Source organism: Callithrix jacchus, chromosome 12 (genome assembly GCF_049354715.1).
Source record: "Callithrix jacchus isolate 240 chromosome 12, calJac240_pri, whole genome shotgun sequence".
Lineage (NCBI taxonomy): Eukaryota > Metazoa > Chordata > Mammalia > Primates > Cebidae > Callithrix > Callithrix jacchus.
In genome coordinates, this window is record NC_133513.1 from 94,307,552 (window position 1) to 94,331,833 (window position 24,282).

Consider the following 24,282-nt stretch of genomic DNA (forward strand, 5'->3'; position numbering starts at 1 on the left):
TGAGGTGAATGAATGAATAAAATAGTTTAAAATGCAGATTTTTCCCATAAGTGAAAAAGTATTTTCTTAGTTCATTAATTTTATAAATTAAGATATTTTGGTCAAGACTGTGACAATCTAACTCCCTTTTCTTTTTCTTTTTCTTTCTTTTGACAGAGTCTCGCTCTGTCACCCAGGCTGGAGTGCAGTGGCATGATCTCGACACACAGCAACTTCCGCCTCCCAAGTTCAAGCAATTCTCATGCCTCAGCCTCCTGAGTAGCTTGGATTACAGGAGCGTGCCACCAAGCCCAGCTAATTTTTATATTTTTAGTAGAGACTGGCATTTCTCCGAGTTGGCCAGGCTGGTGTCAAACACCTTACCTCAGGTGATCCACTCGCCTCGGCCTCCCAAAGTGCTGGGATTACAGGCATGAGCCACCGTGCCCAGCCCTAAATCACTTTCAACTAAACCCTAGAGTTTTTCCTCCTAAGGTAGACCCAATTTCCAAAATAAACTCATATTATATCTTTTAAGGCCAAAGAAAATACTTATATGCTTTATTTGCTGGAGGCCATTATATTCCACTGTTAAAGGGCTTTTGTAAGAACCTGTTTGACCCTTAGTGCAGGGCTTACATCCCAGGGTTAGCAATAACAAGCTATGTGCTTTTTGAGCTCTAAACGCCAAGAATTTCCTGAGCCGAGTTCTATTTGCCCTGAAATGCTGTGGGAGAGAAAAGATTCCTCGGGAGACGTGTGGGTGGCAATAGCTTAGGAGGACCTTGAAATGCTGCATTGGTGTTTGAGCTGCTGCCAGGTGCCCACTGGCCCAGCTCCTCTGGGTCGCAAATCTTCCGCAGACGCCAGATATATGAAATCTGGGGACGTTCAGCTCTCTAAAACCACAGTTAGGCAGGCTCTAGGACCCCTGATTCTTCTCACAGTTTTACTTAGCATTTAGGCTACAGGTGAGGCGTTGGTCGCCATCTTGATATCAAACGCCCGGCAAACCGCTACTGGCGTCCCTCGGTAACCACGGAGACACCCATGCCCCTCCCCTTTTCGTCCTTAGAGGCTGTAAACTACAATTCCCATCAGCCGATTTCCTCTGCTTGAGGGCAAGTTATCTAAATCTGACTCGTCGGCAACCGCAACGCTACCGCAGTGAACTGTGGGAGTTGCGGTTCACGGCATAGCCTCAGTTTTTGCTTCGGGAAGCTTTAGAACTACTAATCCCGTGAGCCAGTGGGCTTTCGCCTGCCCACTGAGAAGCTGATTCTTCTTGGCCCCATCAGCCTGTGCCTGAGAGGTAAGAGAGGGCGGGGGGAAGGAAGAGGAGGCGGGATCCGGGCGCTGCGTTGGCTGCGGCCTGGCACCAAAGGGGCGGCCCCGGCGGAGAGCGGACCCAGTGGCCTCGGCGATTATGGACTCAGCCGAGGCGGTGCTGCAAGAGAAAGCACTCAAGTTTATGGTGAGGAGACGGGGCAGGCGGGGGAATGGCGGAGGCGGTGGCGTTGGCGGCGTTTTGGAGCTCGGGCCTGGGCCGCCAGCCTACTGCCGGACCGGGCAGCGGGACCCTGGGCCGAGGCTGGCGGCAGGGCGGCTGGAGGGACGGGATGGGAGCTCCGGAAAGGAGGCTGGGGATTGCGGAGCGAACCCAGGGGTGGGGGCAGCAGCTCCGCCATCTTGTGGATGAGAGGCCAAGTGACAGCGGGAGCTTAATCGAGGAAGGGGCTCCTGGCTGCGCACGGGGCCCTGGAGGGAAAGGGGCGTGGGGACAGTTACTGAAGAGCGGAGGGAGCTCTGTGGAGAAGCGCCGTGAGGCCGCTGCCTGGGCCTTTCCTGTGTCAGGGTACGAGTAAGGTCCGGGGAGGAGGTGCATTCAGGACTGGGGAGGGGGAGTGCGGGATAGAGAGCAGACAGATCTTACGGGTAGAGGGGAACGGGCAGGGCTGGATATAGATGGATTTAAGGGTGGAGGAGGGAACGCTAGGGCTGGTGACAGGCTTATACTTTTGTAGAATGAGCAGGGAGAATATCCTTTGCCTTGAAGGTGGAATCCCAGCTTGGCCAAACTAATGTTGACAAACTCTGGAAGGGAAGAGGCCTCACTAAAGAAGATAACGACTGGGAATGAAAACGTAGGGCTATAATGACAGTCCCTGGGAGGGGAAGAGCATGTTTACAGTAAACTAGAATTACAAATGTCAGGGAGAAGGATAAATACTCTACTTTGAAAGGAGAAGCTAAATACTGTAGGAAGGGCAAGGTGATGAAAAGTAAGAGGAAGATTGGTCAGGGAAACGGGTACAGGAGATTGGGGGCAAAATGAATGTCTAACGAGTAAGCAAAACAAAATTTGAAGCTAAATTGTGGGAATGTAAAATGTGGAGGCCAGGTGCTTTGTATCATTTTCTGGGAAAGGAAAGGCCGTGGAGAGTTGCAAAGACCCTTAAGAAGTGATGAGATCAGTTGAGAAATTCAGGAGATAAAAAGGGTGGAGGTAGGGAATAAGTCAGTGGTAAGTCAGGATTTGTGATTACCCATCAGTTTTAGGTTGAAGCACAGTGTGAGCAAAAATTGGATTTTGTGGGTGTGTTTAAACCCCTTGGAACCTCTAACTTTGTATCACGCTTTTCTTTTTGCTATGCTTATCTATGGCAAACTTGTATAGTCTGATATTTGATGCTTTTAATCTGATGCTTCTTGTATATCCTAGGTGTAAAACCAGCCTTTGTGGTTACAACTAAAGAGTGATGGAATGCGTAGACTTTAACAGGTAGCCTTAGGGACATGGATATTATTTGCAGTCAAGTCTTGCTATTTCAGAAGTATTGTGACTTGTCCCTCCAATCTTACTCCTTTGCTTAAAAAATAGTTATTTTGTATATTTGCCTAAAATACCATAACAAATCCAAATAAAAATGGATACTAACTTAATTGTATTTTAGGCTTTTAAAGTGCCCCATTTAGAGGGAATACTTCTTCAGAAACTAGTCAAATTTACTAAAACTTTATTTTGCATTAGTGTTTTCAAAAACACCTAATTAAAGTTCAAGGGTATCATTAACAAAATTTTATTGAGCCTGAAGAAGGTTCTTGGATTTCTGCCCAGTGTTAAAATTCTAAATATAAAGAAGAGACCTTGAAGTTTTATTGGACTTTAGAAGTAAGTGAAAGTTACTAGACTTAAGTCAGAAAACTAGTACTGCTTATTTTTGTTTTTCTACTTAGAGGGATGATTTTTTTTTTTTTTTTTTTTTTTGAGACCTAGTTTTGATCTGTCACCCAGGCTGGAGTGCAGTGGCATGATCTCGGCTCACTGCAACCTCTGCTTCCTGGGTTTAAGCGATTCTTCTGCCGCAACCTCCGGAGTAGCTGAGACTACAGGTGCGGACGACCACGCCCAACTAATTTTTGTATTTTTAGTAGAGACTGGGTTTCACCATGTTGATCAGGATGGTCTCAATCCTTGTGGCCTGACCGCCTTGGCTTCCCAAAGTTCTGGGACTACAGGCGTGAGCCATTGCGCCCAGACGAGGGTTGACTCTTAATCCTTATCCTCACACTTGTGTCAGATTTATTGAATAATGTGATTTACAAAACATAAAGAGACATTGTGAGATCATCCCTTTTACTCTCAGTTAGACTTCAGCCTAGGAACATTCTTAGCTACTTAATCTCTGCTTTGTACCAGTGAGTTATGTTTTGATAATGGCCTCCTAGTTGAGTTAAAGTGGATTTGGAGATGATCATGTAATAGTTGCAGCTTTTAGGGGCACCACACGTTATTAAATCTTGAATCAGTTTCCATAGGGAGAAGCCAATTTTTTCTTTAATTTTAGTACTTTCGTTATTGACCTTGCCTGCTGTTCTACAAAAGGTCAACTAGAAGAGGGTCACCAGAATGACACTTTAATAAAAGAAACAGAGAATGAAGAATTTGAGATTGGGTATTCTCTTTCAGTGCAGTAACAGTCTTTACGAATCTAAGTAAGTCACAAATTCATTTGGTGCCATTTACCCTGCTATAGCATGTCTGTTTATTCAGTCAATTTTAAGAAAGGAAGATGATTGGGCACGGTAGCCCACACCTGTAATCCCAGTATGTTGGGAGGCCGGGGCGGGTGGATCACCTGAGGTCAGCAGTTTGAGACCAGTCTGGCCAACATGTGAAACCTCATTTCTACAAAAAATACAGAAATTAGCAGGGTGTGGTGGCAGGCACCTGTAATTCCAGCTACTTGGGAGGCTGAGGCAGGGGAATTGCTTGAACCTGGGAGGCACAGGTTGCAGTGATTTGAGATCACCCCATTGCACTCTTGCCTGGGAGGCAAGTGAAACTCCGTCTCAAAAAAAAAAAAAAAGGAAGGAAGATACTTGAGCTAGCATCAAATAATTAATGCACAGTACACATGGAATAACTATTCTTTTAATCAAACTGACATTTTTGTTAGTATTTGGCTTTGTTCTGGTCTTAACCTTTCCCTCAATTGTGAATCAATAATGACAACTTTTATGCAGATGCCATAATTTCCATAGTTTAAGCAAATATAAAATTGGTTTAAAATGCCAAAATGAAATGAATCCTCTCACAGATTTGCTCATTGCTATTAATGTGCTTTGATAAGGAATTTTACAATAAAATCCTATTAATGAGACTGTTGATTCAGAGATAACTATAAATCACACATGATCGAGACTTAAAGCTTATTGTTTTATTTGTGAAAAAATAGTTTAAGCAGAATGTTTAGCTTTTAAAAGTAAATAAATGATATTGAAAGCAACCGTTTACATGAAATAACTTATGTGCTAATGTCTCTCATTTAACTTTAGCAGGTCCTCAAGGACCTTTCCTAATACTTCTTTGGTTAGCAGAAGTATAAATGGAAACCTAAGAAGAGAAATGAAAATGATTGTGGGAATATAGGCCCCAAAACACACATACACACACACACTCACACACACACACACACACACACACACACTCTCTCTCTCTCTCTCTCTCTCTCTCGCTCTCTCTCTCTCTCTCTCAATATAGGGGATGAAAAGACAACCTGAGGAGGAATTTGAACTTTATTTTTACCTGTAAGACAGGGTCTTGCTGTGTTGCCCAGACTAGAGTGCAGTCATAGCTCACTGCAGCCTCAGACTCGCAGGCTCACTTGATCCTCCTGCCTCAGGCTCTCGAGTGGCTACAGGCACACACCACTATGCTGGCTAAGTTTTTTTTTTTTTGAGGGTCTCCCTTTGTCGACAGGGGTAGTTTTGAACTCCTGGGCTCAAGGTCCTGCCTTGGCTTCCCAGTGTTGGGATTACAGGTGTGAGCCACCTTGCCCAGCCACGTTTCTTTTTAAAAACAGGGTAAGTATATTCTTATCCAGCCAATCCCAGAATCAAGTAGGTTAGCTTGAAACTGGGTTGAAATAATTTTAGAATGTATATGTTTTATTTGTAGAGCTGGTAAGTGAAACAGTATAAAGGGTAAATAAATATTTGCTGTTTAGCAAACCAACTCAAAACTTAGCATCTTAAAAAACCAATTAATTTTGCCCCTCAGGTCTGATGGTTTTTCTGCTTTACTTGGTGTTGGCTGAGGTGTGGGCATGGCTGCAGTGTTCAAAGTGGCCACATTCACATGGCTAGCCACTGGCTGAGAGTTCAGCTAGGGCTAAAGACCTTCGGTTCTCCTGTATATGGGCCTTTCGCTACCTGGCTGCTTGGATTTCCTTAAAGTGTGGTGACAAGGTTCTAAGGAACATTCCAGGAGACAGGAAGTAGAGACTGACAGTTGTCTAAGTCCTAGATTTGGAAGTCCAAGAATGTCACTATTGGTCACAGCCAGTCAAGGCCAGCCGACAGTCAGACCTGACCTCATGATCTGCTCACCTCTACCTCCCAAAGTGCTGAGATTACAGGTGTGAGTCACCGCACCTGGCCTTGAGTTGGAATTTCTTTCTGAAGCCTTGCTCCTTTCTGCAGTTTGGCTTTCCTTTAAGGAAATCTACTTTTGCATTCCTGCTCCTAGGCTTGTGACCTGACCTGATGCTGTCAATTACAGGACAACACAGAGGTGGAAGAAATTTTTTGTGTTTTGTTAATACAGTCAGCCACAAATAGCTAACAGCTATTCTAGTTGGCCCTTCATATTCGTGGGTTCCACATCTGCTGATTAAACTATTGATTGAAAATATTTAGAAAAAGAGACCACAGTAAAAAATAACAACATAGCAGTAAAAATAGGAATTAACAATACAGTTTAACAACTATTTATAGAACATTTACATTGTGTTAAGTATTATAAGTAACCTAGAGATGATTTAAAGTACAAGGAGGATGTGTGTAGGTTATGTGCCATTTTATATAAGGTACTATAAGAGACTTTATGTGTGGATTTTGGTATCCTGGGGAGAGGATCCTGGAACGAGCTCCCTGCAGATACAGAGGTTTGACTGTATTTATTTAGCATTTGCTATTTGCTGTTCTAAATGTACTGTTCTAAGCTCTTTACATATATTATTTAATTTAATCCTCCCAATAATCCTATGAGATAGATTTGGTACCATTATTATCTTCATTTATCATGTAATAAAAATTATTCCAGAGAGATTAAGTAACTTGCTCAAACTCATGCTAGCAGGTATACTGAGATTAAATTCAGGCAGTCTGACTTGAGATCCTTACTTTGGCATACTTCCTCTTTGAAGAGCAGGAAAACAGTGGGATATGATGGTATATTTTCCTATTTTCTGTTAAGACACACTTTGGTAAATGCTAAAATAGAAGCACAAAGTGCTATAGAATTTAAGGGAGGAGGAGGGGGAGTTTGTTGTTTTTTTTTTTTTTTGAGATGAGTCTCACTCTGTCATCCAGGCTGGAGTTCAGTGGTGTGATCTCAGTTAATTGCAACCTCTGCCTCCCAGGTTCAAGTGGTTCTCCTGCCTCAGCCTCCCGAGTAGCTGGGACTACAGGCACGTGTCACTACGCCTAGCTAATTTTTGTATTTTTTTTTTTTTTTGGTAGAGACGGGGTTTCACCATATTGGCCAGACTGGTCTCGAACTCCTGACTTCAGGTGATCCGCCCACCTAACCCTCCCAAAGTACTGGATTACAAATGTGAGCCACCGCACCCAACCAGGAAGTTTGTTTTAACTGAAGAGCTCTTTAGCAGCTTCATAGAAGAAAGCTTCATATTAGATCTTGATGAATAGATAGATTTTGACAGACATCTCTCGGAGGTGGGCATTCAAGTGGTGCCAGAGTGGAAGAGTTACAGTCTGGGTTTACATGTAGGTTTCCTGATTATTTAAATTACTGATGAAGTGCAGTAATACTTTGCTGTTGTCACAGTAGTATGTCAGTTAGCTGTTGGACTTTAGAATCACAGAATATCAGCAGCTTACAATGATAGGTATTTATTCTCATGAGAGTGTGGGTTTGCTGGGGGTCGTGGATGATCTAAGTCATCCACTGGGCTTACTCAAAGTCAAAAGCCCAAAGTGAAGTAGGGGAGGGAGTAACTTGCACAATAACTACAGTGACATAATAAGCATATTACCAACTACAGTGACAATAAGCATACCTCCATTCTTCTCTAAATCAACTGTACGAGACCATTGACAACTGTTGTGCTCGCTTTCTTTTTTCTGCTCTCCATTGTTGGCACTATCCTGATAGCACTTTTTTATTTTGTTTGCTGAATAATACCTGTTGATTGGTTACTCCTAGAATCACAATGTAGTATAGCATATTTCTTTTCTTCATGTTATATAGAAAAAAAGCAAAAATAAATAATCAGAATCATGACAATTCCACAGCGATGCCCTGAAAAGCTCAGCAATATCACAGTGCTATTCTGTCTTTGGGAGTGATAAGCTTGATGTCACTGGAATGGCCTTTGTAGCATTGAACTGTAACAGAGTTTGTATCAAGGTCATATATAATCCAACAACTCCCTTGGTAGCAGTTTTAGAGCTTTTCCATCTATTCACTGCACCTAAACCTAAGGTTGCAAAGATCTGGTGCTGATATATATATATGTCTGGAAAACTTTCATGCTTTCACTGAAAAGTCATAGAGACAGACATCCAGGAATTATAGCATGTGGATAACTATTTTTGTAGCACAGATTCATAAATCTTTGTATGTAGGAAGTACTACACCAAACTATTAATGTGGTTATTTGTGAGTTGTTGGATTATGGGTAATATTTCAATATATTTAATGGTATTCTGAAAATATACTAGCAAATACACAGAAAAGCATTACTCAGGTGATTTTTCTTTAATTCTTTTTATTTATTTAATTTTTTGAGTTGGAGTTTTGCTCTCGTTGCACAGGCTGGAGTGCAATAGCATGATTTTGGCTAACCGCAACCTCAGCCTCACTAATTCAAGTGATTCTCCTGCCTCAGCCTCCCAAGTAGCTGGGATTACAGTCATGTGCCATCAAGTCCAGCTAATTTTGTATTTTTAGTAGAGATAGGGTTTCTCCATGTTGGTCAGGCTGGTCTTGAACTCCCAACCTCAGGTGATCTACCTGCCTCGGCATCCCAAAGTGGTCAGATCAGAGGCGTGAGCCACTGTGCCTGGCACTTTTTAATTTTTTGTGACGGAGTCTCACTCACTCTGTTACCCAGGCTGGAGTGCAGTGGTGCAATCTTGGTTCACTGCAACCTCTACCTCCCAAGCGATTCTCCTTCCTCAGCTTCTTGAGTAGCTCGGACTACAAGTGTATACCACCACACTCGGCTAATTTTTGTATTTTTATTAGAGACTGGGTTTCACCATGTAAACCAGGCTGGTCTCGAACTCCTGACTTTAAGTGATCCACCTGCCTTGGCCTCCCAAAGTACTGGGATTACAGGTGTGAGCCACCATGCCTGGCCTTCTTTTCTTTAATTCTTTAATGTTTTCCAGATTTTCTACAGTGAATATATATCATAAAGGGAAAAAGTAAAATTTAGTATATTGAATATATACATTTATAAAACAAATGATCATGGACTACATCGTAGCAAGTATACTGGCCAGTGGGTTGACGTGGCTGCTTGAACAGACTCCTCACTCTGAGCTCCAGTTTTCTTCACCAGAAAGTGGGCTCTTGTTAATTTTACCTACTTAAAAAGGGCCTCTCTCTGTTTTTCCTTTCGGTTCGTCTTAAATTCTAAATTGCCATGTATAAGTAAGGCGTTAATTGTCTATATACACCATAAAACCCCTTTATGTATCCAAGATTTTCGTAGGAAATTTAGGACTGTACGATCCTAAATTGTGCTGGAGTACCACATTTTCTGTTAAGTAGTACTTGACGATAAAGTGTAGGAAGAAAAAATCTGGGTTGACAAAGTGAGGTCGTGATAACATGTCTGTGATATAATTTGATAAAAAGAATGTGAGCCTGAACTGATTGCAAAGCATTATTACAGGTTGGGGACGACATTATGGGGGCAGAAGTGGGTGAAGATACAGAGTTGGATAAAACTTCTCTAGAGCTTCACAATCTAATGAGATAGGCATTTATAAATATATCTTAAGGCACACTTTGTTAACTGCTAAAGTAGTGGCACAAAGTGCTGTAGAATTTAAGGGAGGAAACAGGAAAAAAAAGTAAATTGAGTTAAAGGAAGGAGAAATTAGTTTTAACTGGAGACATCTTTAGAAGCTTTACGGAAGAAAGTTTTTAATGGGTCTTGAAGAATAGATTTTGACAGACTTGTGTCTGAGGTGGGCAGTTCCAAAAAGAGGAGGTAGCTTGGGTAAAGGCCAGGAGATCAGAAGTTGGGCAGGTGCAGTGAGTTATAGGTGGGTAGATAGGTATGATTTGAGCGAAAGGTGTACATAGTAGATAAGCAGATAAGATAAATATCAATTGGAAGCCTGGGGAGTTTGCATGTAATCTAGTTTGGTTAGATCTTTTTTTTTTGAGATGGAGTCTCGCTCTGTTGCCAGGCTGGAGTGAAGTGGCGTGATCTCAGCTCACTGCACCCTCCATCTCGAAGATTCAAGCGATTCTCCTGCCTCATGCTCCAGAGTAGTTGGGACTACAGGTGTGTGCCACCATGCCCAGCTAATTTTTGTATTTTTAGTAGAGACGAGGTTTCACCACGTTGTCCAGGATAGTCTCAATCTCTTGACCTCGTGATCTACCCGCCTCGGCCTCCCAAAGTGCTGTGATTACAGGCATGAGCCACTGCGCTTGGCCTAGCTCTGTATTTGAGTATTCTAGTGTATTTTATGTATGTGTCAATGTGAGCTTTTTTACTAAAGTAAAATGTATATACAAATAATTACATATTTTTAATATATACAAATATATATAGCTCAGTGAGTTTTTACCTAGTGAAACACATCTGTGTAACCATTACCTAGATCAGGAATAGAACTTTGCCAGCACTCCACAAATTGCCTTCATGCCCCCTTTAGTTATCAACTCCCTGCTCCCAAGGAAAACCACTATCTTATACTATCTGTAGATTAGTTTTACCGTTAATGGTATTTAAACTCATCTAAATGGAATCATTCCAGGGTGTGTTCTTTAGTGTATGGCATCTTTCGTCCCACGTTGTTTGTAAGATGATTAAGATGATTCATTCAGGTTGTGGTGGGAGGTATGGTATGTTTATTCTTGTTAATGTATTCCACTGTGATTATTTAGTCATTCAGATTAGTCATTCTATTTTTGATGGACAGTTGGGTTATTTCTAGTTTTTGGCTACTTTAAATTGTGCTATTATACTCTTGTACATGTCTTTCCTTAAACATAGGTACATATTTTTGTTGGGTATGTATTTTAGAATGGAATCCCTGGGTCATGGGGTATGAAAATGTTTAGCTTTATGCTATGGTTTGGATATAGCTTGTTTAGCCCTGCCAAGGCTCATGTTGAAATTTGATCTCCAGTGTTGGAGGTGGGGCCTGGTGGGAGGTGTTTGGATTATGCATGTGGATTCCTCACGAAGGATTTTGTACTAACCTGTTGGTAATGAGTGAGTTCTCACTCCATTAGTTCCTGCCAGAGCTGGTTGTTTAAGAGTCTGGCACCTCCCTCCTCTCTCTTTTGTTTCTCTCTTGCTATGTGATTTCTGCACATGCAGCTCCTCCTCTCCCTCCACCATGAGTAGAAGCCTCTTAAGACTTTCACCAGGAGCATATGCTAGCACCATGCTTCTTGTACAGCCTGCAGAACCGTGAGCCATATAAACCTATTTTTATTATAAATTACCCAGCCTCAGGTATTCCATTATGGCAACATAAATAGACTAGGACATTTTAGTAGATATTATTCAACTGTTTTTCTTTCTTTTTAGAGATAGAGTCTTACTCTGTTGCCCAGGCCAGAGTGCAGTGGTGTGATCATGGCTCACTGCAACCTCGAACTCCTGGGCTCAAGCTATCTTTCTGTTTTAGTCTCCTGAGTAACTAGGACTACAGGCATGTGCCACCCACACTTAGCTAATGTTTTTCATTTTATACGTTAGCAGTGTATGGGAGTCGTGGTTATTGAACATTCTTGCAGCATCACTCAATATCATCTTTTTTGAGGCAGGGCGTGGTGGCTCACACCTGTAATCCCAGCACTTTGGGAGGCCAAGGCAGGTGGATTGCTTGAGGCCAGGAGTTCGAATCCAGCTTGGCCAACGTGGTGAAACCTTGCTTCTACTAAAAGTACAAAAATTAGCTGGGTGTGGTGCCAGGTGCCTGTAATCCCAGCTACTCAGGAGGTTGGGGCATGAGAATCGCTTGAACCTGGGAGGTAGAGGTTGCAGTGAGCTAAGATGGGGCCACTGCACTCCAGCCTGGGCAACAGAGTGAGACTTCATCTCAAAAAAAAAAAAACAGGGCTAGGCGCAGTGGCTCATGCCTGTACTCCCAGCACTTTGGGATGCCGAGGCAGGCAGATCACCTGAGGTCAGGAGTTTAAGACCAGCTTGGCCAACATGGTGAAACCCCATCTCTACTAAAAATACAAAAAAAAAATTAGCCAGGCGTGGTGGCAGGCACCTGTATTCCCAGCCACTTGGGAGGCTGAGGCAGAAGAATTGCTTGTACTTGGGAGGCAGAGGTTGCAGTGAGCCGAGACCATGCCATTGCACTCTAGCCTGGGCAACAAGAGCCATACTCTATCTTAATAATAATAATTATAATAATAATATCTTTTTTGTTGCAGCCATTCTAGTGGATGATGGTACTATCTCACTGTTTTAATTTGTGTCTTCTTAATGACTACTGTAAACACTCACCTTTTTAGGTTTATTGGCTGTTTAGACATATTCTTTTGTGAAGTGTTTGTTTAAGTCTTGGCCTTTTTTCCCTATTGGATTATCTTTTTTTTTTTTTTTTTTTTAAGAGATGGGATCTACAATCAGGAGAATGGCATTAAAAAAAGAGAGAGATGAGATCTTGCTCTCTTCCCCAGGCTTTGGAGTACAGTGGTGTAATCATAACTCCTTCCACCTTGGCCTCCCAAAGTGCTGAGACATGAGCCTCATTATTTATTTTGATGCTTGAATTGCTCCCTATTTGGCCATTGGGAAGTGCATTCAAACTGCTTCCTCTGTTTTTTGATGTGTTACCATCATTTATTGAGCATGCATTTTCTTTTTTCTTTTTTTTTTTTTTTTAAATTTTTTATTGGATTTTAGGTTTTGGGGTACATGAGCAGAGCATGCAAGACAGTTGCGTAGGAACACACATGGCAGTGTGCTTTTCTTTCCTTCTCCCCTTCACCCACATTTGGCATTTCTCCCCAGGCTATCCCTCCCCTCCTTCCCCTCCCACTGGCCCTCCCCTTTTCTTTTTTTTTTGAGACGGAGTCTTGCTCTGTTGCCCAGGCTGGAGTTCAGTGATGTGATCTCGGCTCACTGCAACCTCCACCTCCCGGATTCAGGGGATTCTCCTGCCTCAGCCTCCCAAGTAGCTGAGACTACAGGCACGCACCACCACACCTGGCTAATTTTTGTATTTTTAGTAGAGACGGGATTTCATCATGTTAGCCAGGATGGTCTCAATCTCCTGACTTTGTAATCTGTTCACCTTGGCCTCCCAAAGTGCTGGGATTACAGGCATGAGCCACCGCACCCAGCCGAGCATTTTCTTACTTACTGAAAGATATTCCAGGCTCTTTGTACTTTTTTTGCCCTATCCCAGGAATTAGTGATTTCTCCAAGAAGCTCTTTTAGTAGTTCCTTTTAGTAGAGAACAACATGTAGAAGTCCAGATCTGGGTGTTAAGTATGCTTGGTATTGGGGTGTCATGGCTCCCAAGCCATCATACTGGACCGAGATAGGGAATATATATAAATGTAAACATTCATACACACAGGTACACATTGTACATTTACGTTACTTTATATTATGTATTATTTAAAACCATGAGTTCACACTGATATCCCCAATTCCCGTTTAATACCACAGGGTTTGTTCAATAATTTCCGTAATTGTAACTCCCTTTTCTGACAGTGAATAACTTGGCTCTCATTATCCTCAACATATTTTCTTAGTCAATCAGTCCCCTTCTATGTGACCACTCTCTCATGTTGCTGCTGTTCCCCACATCCACTATGTAGATGCCACCCTTACCTGACTTACTTAGGCTCCAAAACCCCATGTCAGATTGCTGGCCTACACCCTTGCATGAACACCCTTCTCTGATACCTTTCCTTGATTGCTTTCCTCATCTCATTTGGACTTGAGCACTCTGTGCAGGGCTGCCATGTTTCTGTATTGATGTATCCCTTATCCTGTTTTTGTTTGTTGGTTGGTTGGTTTTTTTCGTTTGTTTTTGAGACAGGGTCTCACTCTTTTGCCCAGGCTGGAGTGCAGTGGCACAATCACAGCTCACAGCAGCCTTGCTTAACCGCCTGGGCTCAGGTGATCCTCCTGCCTCAGCTTCCTGAGCATCTGGGACTACAGGTACTTGCCACCATGCCTAGCTAACTTTTTTGTAGATAGAGACAGGGTTTTGCCATGTTGCCTTGGCTGGTCTCTAACTTCTGGACTCAGGTGATCCACTCACCTCGGCCTTCCAAAGCACTAAGATTACAGGTGTGAGCCACCATGCTCACCCCTTCTTTATCCTGGTGATACTCTGTCATCCTGTACTAAGACCTCTGCTGTTCCTGCAGATGCCTATTTTGCCTGGCCCTGACAAAATGAATAGAAGTTTGTTGGAGTCAAGATGTAGTCAAGAGTTTCAATTTTGTTTATCGTAGTCAAATATAGTCAAGAGTTTCATTTTTTTTTTTATGGTTAGCACTTTTTCTTTTTGCTTGTCCCAAGATCATACAGGTCCGTCCATCCTTCCTTCCTCCCTCCCTTCTTCCCTCCCTCCTCCTCCTTTCCCTCTCCCTCCCCTTTCATCTTCTTCCCCTTTCTCCCCTTGAGGCTTACTGCAGCCTCGACTTCCTGGGCTCAAGCGATCCTCCCACCTCAGCCTCCCCAGTAGCTGGGACTACAGGTGTATGCCACCAAACACTGGCTAATTTTTTTTGCATTTTTAGTGAAGATGAGGTTTCTCCATGTTGTCCAGGCTAGTCTGGGCTCAGGTGATCTACCCACCTCTGTCTCCCAAAGGGCTGGGGTGCTGAGGTTACAGATGTGCACCACTTCATTAGGCTAAGATGTTGATTTTATTTGTATACATATACACACACACATATATACACACATACACAATAAGCTTTATTTAAAAATTTTTTATACATGTAACATAAAATTCTCTTTTAACTATTTAAAGTGTACAGTGCAGTAGTGTTAGGTATATTCACACTGTTGTGCATGTATAATCTCTAGAACTTTTTCATCTTGCAAAACTGAAACTCTATACCCGTTAGACAACTCTCCATTTCTCCCTTATCTCAGCTACTAGCAACCACTATTTTCTTTTTGTTTGTTTGTTTGGGGTTCCCCCCACCACCCAAGACAGAGTCTTGCTCTATTGCCCTGACTGGAGTGCAGTGGGGTGATCTCAGCTCACTGCAACCTCCACCTCCTGCGTTCAAGCAATTCTCCTGCTTCAGCTTCCTGAGAAGCTGGAACTACGGGTGTGTACCACTATGCCCAGCTAATTTTTGTATTTTTAGTAGAGACAAACTTCACCACATTGGCCAGGCTGGTCTGTAACTCCTTAGGTGATCCACCTGCCTCAGCCTCCCGAAGTGCTGGGATTACAGGCATGAGCCACTGTGCCTGGCCTTCTATTTTTTTTTCCCCCTATGAATTTGACTCCTAGATATCTCATATAAGTAGAATCATACAGTATTTTCTTTTTTGTGACTAGCTTATTTTACTTAATGTCCTCAAATTTCATCTATGTTATAGCATGTTCTTCTTTATTTTTTTTCTTTTTAGACAAAGTCTCAGGCTGGAGTGCAGTGGCACAATCCCAGCCCACCACAACCTCTGCCTCTGGGGCTAAAGTGATTTCTCCCACCTCAGCCTCCTGAGTAGCTGGAACTGCAGACACCCACCACAACGCCCAGCTAATCTTTGTTGGTCGGGATGGTCTCAAATCTCTTGACCTTGTGATCTGCCCACCTCAGCCTCCCAAAGTGCTGGGATTACAGGCGTGAGCCACTGCGCCTGGCCACTGTTCTTCCTTTTTCAAGGACGAATAACATTTAATTGTACCACATTTTATTTGTCAGTGGACACTTGGCAAGCTTCTACCTTTTGACCTTTGTGAATAATGCTACTATTTGCATATGTTATAAATATCTCTTCACGTCCGTGAGAAATTTTTTTTACCATTTGCATTTAACTCTGCAATCCATCTGGAATTAATTTTTGCATAAGTTATGAGGTAGAGGTCAGCATTCTTTTTTTTTTTTTTTCCTCTCCATGTCAGACAGGTGATGTGTCTATGTAACTAGGTTTGAGGGGAGGCACACCTCACACATGAGGATGAAAACCTCATCATGTTTGCAAACTACAAAAGGATCCGAATTCTTTTTTTCCTTTTCTTTCTATATGCAACTTATTCAGCACTATTTATTGAAAAGATTATTCTTCTGTTGCATTGCAGGGTCACTTTTGTCATATAAGTATGCGTATATATGTGTGGGCCTGCTTTTGGGATTCTCTTAGTTGCTCCTTTGGTCTGTTCTTGTGCCAATACCACACTGTCTTAATTGCTATAATTTAATAAAATAACAATTCTTGATATCTGATAATATATGCCTCTCAGCTTCCCCCTCCCATAAGATTGCATTGATTATCTTGGCCTTTTGCATTTTCATGCTGTTCATTAGAAATTAGCTAGGCCGGGCTTGATCCCAACACTTTGGAAGGCCGAGGTGAATGGATCACCTGAGGTCAGGAGTTTGAGACCAGCCTGGCCAAAATGGTGAAACCTTGTCTTTACTAAAAATACAAAAATTAGCTGGCCTCGGTGGTGGATACCTGTAATCCCAACCACTTGGGAGACTACAGGAGAATGGCTTGAACCTGGGAGGGAGAGGTTGCAGTGTGTGGAGTTTGTGCCACTGTGCTCCAGTCTGGGCAACAGAGTGAGACTCTGTCTCAAAAAAAAAAAAAAAAAAAGCTAGTCTGTTTCCACAAAACATACTTCTATGATTTTTATTGGAATTGCATTGAATCTATATGTAAGTTTTGGGAGAGCTGAGATCTTAACCCTATTGAATTTCATAGTCCATGAAAATGATGTATCTTTTCATTTATTTAGGTCTTGAATTTCTCTGTATAGAGGTCTTTATATATTTTTTGTTAAATTATTCCTAGGAATTAGATGTTTTTAGGTGTTATTTTAAAAAATTAATCCTCTTTGTTGCTGATAGTGCAGAGGTTTTAAATCTGAGGTCTGTGGCCCTTTTCAAGCTATAAACACTTTTTATACTTTTTTCTGAAAGATGTGTAACTTACATTTGAATCTGATTTCCACTAAGGGCAATAACAAAAAGATTAAAGAGCACTTTAGTGCTTTAACTTAGAGTAGATTGGACTAGGGAAGGGGAACAGAGAGGCAGAGAGACCTTTTAAAGTATGTAATAATCTAGGCAAGAGACTGGGCTTGAGCTAGGACAGTAGGTATGGAAAAGGAGGAAAGACATTCAAGGATATTCTGGAGACAGAATGAGTAAAATGAAGAAAAAGGGCAAAATAGAGCTGGCATCAGTCATGTTCAAGGCAATTAGAGGGTTACCAAAGCAGTAGGTAGATAAGGGAAAATGAGTATTTGGTGGGTGAAGATAGTGGGATAGTCTCTAACTATATTAAGGAGACTTTACATTTAAAATATATTTGCATAAATAAAGATGGGCAAAGTGATAGAATGTATGAGATTTGGAAGGTGGAAAGCTGCACGATGGTTAGATGGGGATTTATTATATATTATTCTGTACTTTTTTCTATATTTAAAAGTATCCATAAGAAGAAGTTAAGAAAAGTTTATCTGCGTAAAAAGTAGGCTGAACTGGAGTTCTCTGGACTAGCTGTACTCAAATTCTTACGTGAGAGAAATATCAGGATTTGGGTTTGGGTAGTTTTATAACCACTCTCTATTAGGGACACAGTTTTATCAAAATCTTACAGATAAGGAGGCACAAAGCTATAGAGGCTAGGTGCTGCGGGGTGGCTAAGAGTTGAAAAGAAATTGAGCTAGGCAGATGGAACATGGTATCTGTTGGCAACTGAACCAGGTGTATGGACTTAGGGGAATTTAGCAAGGGAAGATTATGTGGTTTGGCTCTGTACACACCCTAATCTCATGTCTAATTGTAATCCCCAATTTTGGAGGTGGGGGCCTGGTGGGAGGTGTTTGGATCTTGGGGGTGGATTTCCGACTTTGGTGCTGTTCTTGTGTGATAGAGTTCTCACAAGATCTGGTTGCTTTAAAGTGTGCGGCACCTTCTCTGCCCCCTCTTCTTCCTGCTTCGGCCATGTAAGATGTACCTCCTTTCCCTGTGCCTTCTGCCATGATTTTAAATTTCCTGAGGCCTTCCCAGAAGCAGAAACAACCAGAAGCAGAATCCACTATGCTTCTTGTACAGCCTGCAGAACTGGGAGCCAGTTAAACCTCTTTTCTGATAAATTACCCGGTCTCAGGAATTTCTTTATAGCAGTGCAAAAACGGACTGATATACTAGGATATACTTTCAGCTGGAGAATAATGGCAGGGAGTCTGGGGCAGATATTCTGGGGAGATCAACAGGCAGAAAGCATCAGTGAATACTAGAAACAGGTGGCAAAGCATTGCTTCATGCTTGAACTCAAAAGTGGAACTGGGAAACCTAGCAAGGAACTAAATAATTGATTCATTCAATTCATTAGTTCATTCAGCCTGTACTAATTAGTGCCTCTTGCAATAGTTCTACACTTTATTCTGTATAAGAATTATTTGGACTTTGGGAGGCCGAGGCGGGTGGATCACGAGGTCAAGAGATCAAGACCATTCTGGTCAACATGGTGAAACCCCGTCTCTACTAAAAATACAAAAAATTAGCTGGGCATGGTGGCGTGTGCCTGTAATCCCAGTTACTCGGGAGGCTGAGGTAGGAGAATTGCCTGAACCCAGGAGGCGGAGGTTGCGGTGAGCCGAGATCGCGCCATTGCACTCCAGCCTGGGTAACAAGAGCGAAACTCCGTCTAAAAAAAAAAAAAAAGAATCATTTGAAATGCATGTTAAAATGTAGTACAGATTCTTAGTTATTTTTCCCTCCTCTTCCTGTTTACTTGGTACACCTAAAAAATTGGCATGTTTAACAAGCATATCAGATGTTTCTGATGTTGGTATTTCTCCGGATAATGCTTTGACGAAACATCTAGTTCACTGCGTGCTGGCCAGTGTATCAACACAGGGGAAGTGTGGGAAATGTGGCTAGAACCAGAGTGAAAGGTGAGGCCTTGTACTTGGGGAAGGAGCTGCATTAACTGGAATCAAAAGTGCTGACAGGCCAGGCACGGTGGCTCACACCTGTAATCCCAGCACTTTGGGAGGCTGAGGCGGGTGGATCATCTGAGGTCAGGAGTTCGAGACCAGCTTGGCCAACATTGTGAAACCCCGTCTCTACTAAAAATACAAAATTTAGCTGTGCATGATGGCCCACGCCTGGTAATCTCAGCTATTTGGGAGGCTGAGGCCAGAAAATTGCTTGAAACCATGAGACAGAGGTTTCAGAGAGCTGAGATTGTGCCACACTGCACTTCAGCCTGTGCAACAGAGCAAGACTCCATCTCAACGACAAGTGGTGGCAGAATGAGACAGATATGGCTGAGGCTTCGACTCTCGGAATTTTAACTAGTTGGTAATAAGTTGGTTTCAGAAAATTTACTTCTGCAGGCTGTTTGCAGCTAGAGAAATGGTGAACTATGTGAGGAGGAAAATAAGCAAGATATGACACTTAGAAGAGGTATACCTAGTGAAGGACAGTAGCCACTCAGGTACTACATTAAAATCACATCACAATAAAACTGGTAGTACTTCCTAGTACTATGAACAGTACTATGAACTATGTGTATCATCTTCATTTATTTTAAAGAAGCTGTGACTGGTCCCTCATCTCATAATCATCATCAGCCACAGCATCTTTACCTAGATAGAGGTAGGAGATGTAATTCAGTACAATTAAATACGGTAAATGTAAAGGTGCTTTATAGGTCATACATGTAAGGTGGTGGTGCTTTTACAACAACATTCTAACACAAACTAATTCATGTAGACTCCCAAAGTTTATTGAATAGGCATTGAATTCTCATTTCATTTCACTTTTTGTTGTTGTTGAGACCAAGTCTCCTTCTACTGCCCAGGCTGGAATGTGGTGGTGCAATCTCAGCTCACTGCAACCTCCACCTCCTGGGTTTAAGCAATTCTCCTGCCTCAGCCTGCTAAGTAGCTAGGACTACAGGCGTGCACCACCATGCCCAGCTAGTTTTTTTTTTTTTGGATTTTTAGCAGAGACATGGTTTCATCATATTGGTCAGGCTGGTCTCGAACTCCTGACCTTGTGATTCACCCGCCTTGGCCTCCCAAAGTATTGGGATTACAGGTGTGAGCCACCGTACCAGGCCTCATTTTACTCTTTATATATTCATTTATGCCTGCTATGTGCAAATTTTCTATTCCAGTTTTTTTAATGAATGTACAGTAAAATGGACTTTTCTTAGTGTATACAGTTCTAGGAATTCTAATATGTGTAGATTCATGTAAACCACAATCAGGATAAGAGCAATTCTATTACTCCACCACAAAAAACTCTTATACTGTTTCTCCTCCTCTGACCCTCACTTCCTCACTTCATGTTTTTGAGAATGTCAAATAAATGGAACTGTGCAATATGAAACCTTTTGCTACTGACCTCTTCCATTCAGCATATAACCTTTGAGCTAGATTAATCCATTTTGTTGCATGTCTAGGGAGTTCGTGTCTTACTATTGTTGAGTAGTATTTCATTGTGTAATATACCAGACTTGGTTTATTCACTGCTGAAGGACATTTGGTTTGTTTCTGGTTTTGGTGATTATAACTAAAGCTACTATAAGTAAACACTTGTGTATAGATTTTGTGTGAACATTTTCATTTCTTTAAGGTAAATATCCATGAGGAGAATTGCATGATAAATGTACGTTTAACCTTATTAGAAGTTGCTAAACTATTTTCCAGAGGGATTGTACCAGTTTGCATTCCCACAAGCAATGTGTGAAAGTTCTAGTTGATCTGCATCTGTGTCAGCATTTGGGATTGTCAGTATTTTTAATTTTAGCCATTTTAATAAGTGTATAGTGATACCCTACTGTGGTTTTAATTTGCATTTCCCTAATGCATTCCTTGGTTCTTTATGCCTTTATCAATGGAGGATCCAAAACAAAAGATAATACATGGTCATCAGAAAAAATATTTGTTGTGCCTGACTTTAACATTCTGTGAAAGACTTCATGAATATTTTTAGAAAGGAGTTGTACTATTGAATATTCATGGTTTTTCAATGAAGTTTGGGTACTCTGAAACCTATCTGCAGAGTTTTAATTAAGCCATATGACAGTGTGAATAAGAGAGTGACATCAGAGCTTTTTTTTTTTTCTGGTGGCCTTTGATATTATGTAGAACACTTGTGGCCTTTAATAAACTGAGGAGAGGCTGGGCGTGGTGGCTCATGCCTGTAATTCCAGCATTTTGGGAGGTCGAGGCAGGTGGATCACCTGAGATCAGGAGTTTGAGAACAGCCTGGCCAACATGGAGAAACCCTCTACTAAAAATACAAAAATTAGCCGGCCTAGTGGCTGGCACCTGTAATCCCAGCTACTCAGGAGGCCGAGGCAGGAGAATCGCTTGACCCCGATGGCAGAGGTTGCAGTGAGCCAGGATTGTGCCACTGCACTCCAGCCTGGACAACAAAGTGAGACACCATCTCACAAACAAACAAACAAACTGAGGAGATAGGATGACCAGATTTTTTTATATGCATATATATATTTAAGTAAAGGAGAAATAAGTGAGAAACACTCATGGACACTGTGATCAAGATCATGAACAAGATCATGATCTACATTTACTAATTTCATTTTCCTGGTAGCATAGATCAATGGTATGATTTTAGTAACTCTTATTCAGGGAAATAATTTAGATGAAGGCAAGAAAGGCTTTCTCTTGAGTAATACATTAATTTGGTCCCATCTATCTCTTCTCCCTTTGTAAATCATCCAAGCAACAATCTATGTTATAAGAAGCAAACTAAATGATTGCTAATTAAATGTTTAGTGTTTTTTTAAGTTGGTTATTAGCTTGAGGTTAAATTTGCTTAATGAGTGAATATGGAAGAGTTATGTTTTTCACATTTGGAATGCATACTTGCTGATCATTGGTATGTTACTCCCATTTTATGAAGCTGGAACGTAATTTCCTTCTTTTTAATGATTGTGAGTTTTACAGTTATTGAATCTTTGTTTTGGTGGTGTTAGTCATGTCAGTACTTTATTTGCTACCAAGTTCTCAGTTAGGAAATAGCCTCCCAGTTATGATTTTGTTTTTTTTTAAGACAGAGTCTCACTCTGTTGCCCAGGCTGGAGTGTGGTGGTATGATCTTGGCTCAACTGCAATCTCTGCCTCCTGGGTTCAAGTGATTCTCCTGCCTCAACGTCCTGAGTAACTGGGATTACAGGTGTGTGCCACTATGCCCGGCTAATTTTTGTATCTTTTGTAGAGACAGGGTTTCACCATATTGGCCAGGCTGGTCTCAAGCTCCTGACCTTGTGATCCGCCCATCTCGGCCTCCCAGAGTGCTGGGATAAAAGGCGTGAGTCAGAGCCACTGCACCCGGCCAATTTTTCTTTTTCTTTCTTTCTTTTTTTTTTTTGAAAAGGAGTCTTGCTTTGTCACCCAGGTGGAGTGCAGTGGCATGATCTCGGTGCACTGCAACCTCCACCTTCTAGGATCAAGTGATTCTCCTGCCTCAGCCTCCCAAGTAGCTGAGACTACAGGAATGTACCACCAAGCTCGGCTAATTTTTATATTTTTAGTAGAGACGGGGTTTCACCATGTTGGCCAGGCTGGTCTCAAATTCCCGACCTCAAGTGATTCACCCACCTTCACCTCCCAAAGTGCTAGGATTACAGGCATGAGCCACCTCGCCCAGCCTCAATTATAACTTGTTTCCGTAGGAAAACATTTGCTTTGAAGTAGTAGTCAGTAATATATTGAAATTACAAATGGACTGTCAAGGAGTGATTCATGTTTAGTGTTCAGTGTAATTTAGAAAAGGTGACTTAAGTAGAAGAACATTGATGTATCTGTTCTTAAATTGCACCTAATTATAATGACAAACTTATAAGATCTCTTTCTTCCTCTCTTGGAATGTTGACTAACTATAAATTTCACATGCTTTGAAAACAAATAATTTAAAAAGTGGTCAAATGAATTAATTGTAAAGAATCCTGCTTTATCAGATTTTACCTGTAATCATATACCGGCATGTATGACATTTTGAAAAATCAGAAAGGATTGCTTCCACTTACATCAGAGTTTGAAAGTAGAAATTCTTTTTATGTATGTATGTGCCACCTTTGATTATATGGTGGTCTTCTGAATGTGGTCCCCTTACCTGATACATACCCACCTCATCAATAAACTACATAGAATCCTTACGTTTATATGTGGTCGTGTTACAAAGGTTTTCTTAATGTATTTCACTAATGTCTTGTGGGAAAATATAATCTTTTGAAAGCATTAATGTTAAAAAGAATTAGACATGTGATTTATCTCATTAGGACCTGTTCTCTTTCAGTTTGTCTTTAAAATGTAGGTACAGTATATAAGAATTCATAGTAAAGGATCAACTGAGACTTTGATTTAAATGTGTTATAAATTATAGTACGGGAGCCTGCATAATATACTACATTTTTTTTTCCCTAAGAAGCTTCTGTAAATGGTTCTGTTAAGTGTAGGAATGTTCTGATGATTATCTTTTTAATTAAAATGAGAAATCTTTGTTTAAAGTGGTACTCGTTTTTTTACAGCCTGTTACAGTCTCTGTAACAATCATTTCTTAAGTCTGAACGTTTTATTTCCAGGAATCCATTTATATAAAACTATGTTTAGACTTAATTAAGGAATGATTCTTACAAAGCTTGTAAATAGCCAGGAAAAAAGGGACCGAAAATAAAACTGACATTCACATTTAACAAAATGATTGTTACAAGGTATGTAATAAGCTATAAAAATACAATAAAGGCCTTTTTATAAGAGTTCATATTTTTTGATCCTTGTTTTCAAAGGTATTTAAGAAAAATATCAAAGCTCTGCAAAGTGACATCTGTTTGCTGAATGGACTAGTTACAACTTCTTTTGTTTATAACTGACAATACGGGAGTTCTACCTGTTTTGTTAGTATGTCTTCTTTGAAATACCTTGTAATCAATTTATATTGGTAGGTAAATTTTCCATTGTACTGTAGTGAAAACAAGACCTGGTTTTCTGGTTCTGCTTTCTAGATGTCATGAGATGTTGGGCATGTTGCTTAACCTCTTTGAGTCTCACTTTGCTCATATAGAAAGCAAAGATAATAATACCTGCTTTTGTATCTCAAAGAGCTGTTATGAGGAGTAAATGAAATTATTATAAAAAGAACAAATAATTTTTAAAATTATAAAAGACTATAAGCATCCAGATCATATGTCTCTTAAAGATGAATTAGATTTAACAAGCTCTTTTAATTAGCAGACTTCCTTCTCGTTTATGCACTCTGTCATGTACATATGTATAAAGTGATGCTTTTAGTTTTCCATTTCCTTGTCCACTAAGTGATTGAAACAATATTGGCATAGTGAAAATTACACAGGAATTGGAGTCAGA

General features: G+C 41.2%; 1 protein-coding gene and 1 non-coding gene across 48 annotated transcripts in view; one reads left to right on the forward strand and one right to left on the reverse strand.

The window, feature by feature from the left end:
* The first annotated feature begins 1,148 nt into the window (after window positions 1–1,148).
* Window positions 1,149–24,282, forward strand: part of BTRC (beta-transducin repeat containing E3 ubiquitin protein ligase) — a 205,379-nt gene continuing 182,245 nt past the window's right edge. For 21 of the 47 annotated variants that reach the window (XM_078346323.1, XM_035268824.3, XM_078346328.1 and 18 more), the window contains exon 1: window positions 1,287–1,453. Coding sequence is in view for 9 of the 47 variants with exons in the window: in XM_035268822.3 (XP_035124713.1) it covers window positions 1,406–1,453 (48 nt within the window). In the remaining 38 variants the exon portion in view is untranslated. Of the gene's footprint in view, window positions 1,454–7,005; window positions 7,273–24,282 lie in introns of all 47 variants that reach the window. The other 26 variants (XM_078346322.1, XM_078346326.1, XM_078346320.1 and 23 more) reach the window with 4 other exon arrangements.
* On the reverse strand, window positions 15,823–15,921 carry LOC118146604 (small nucleolar RNA U13). Its single transcript, XR_004732454.1, has one exon. It is a non-coding gene; the product is annotated as a small nucleolar RNA U13 (small nucleolar RNA).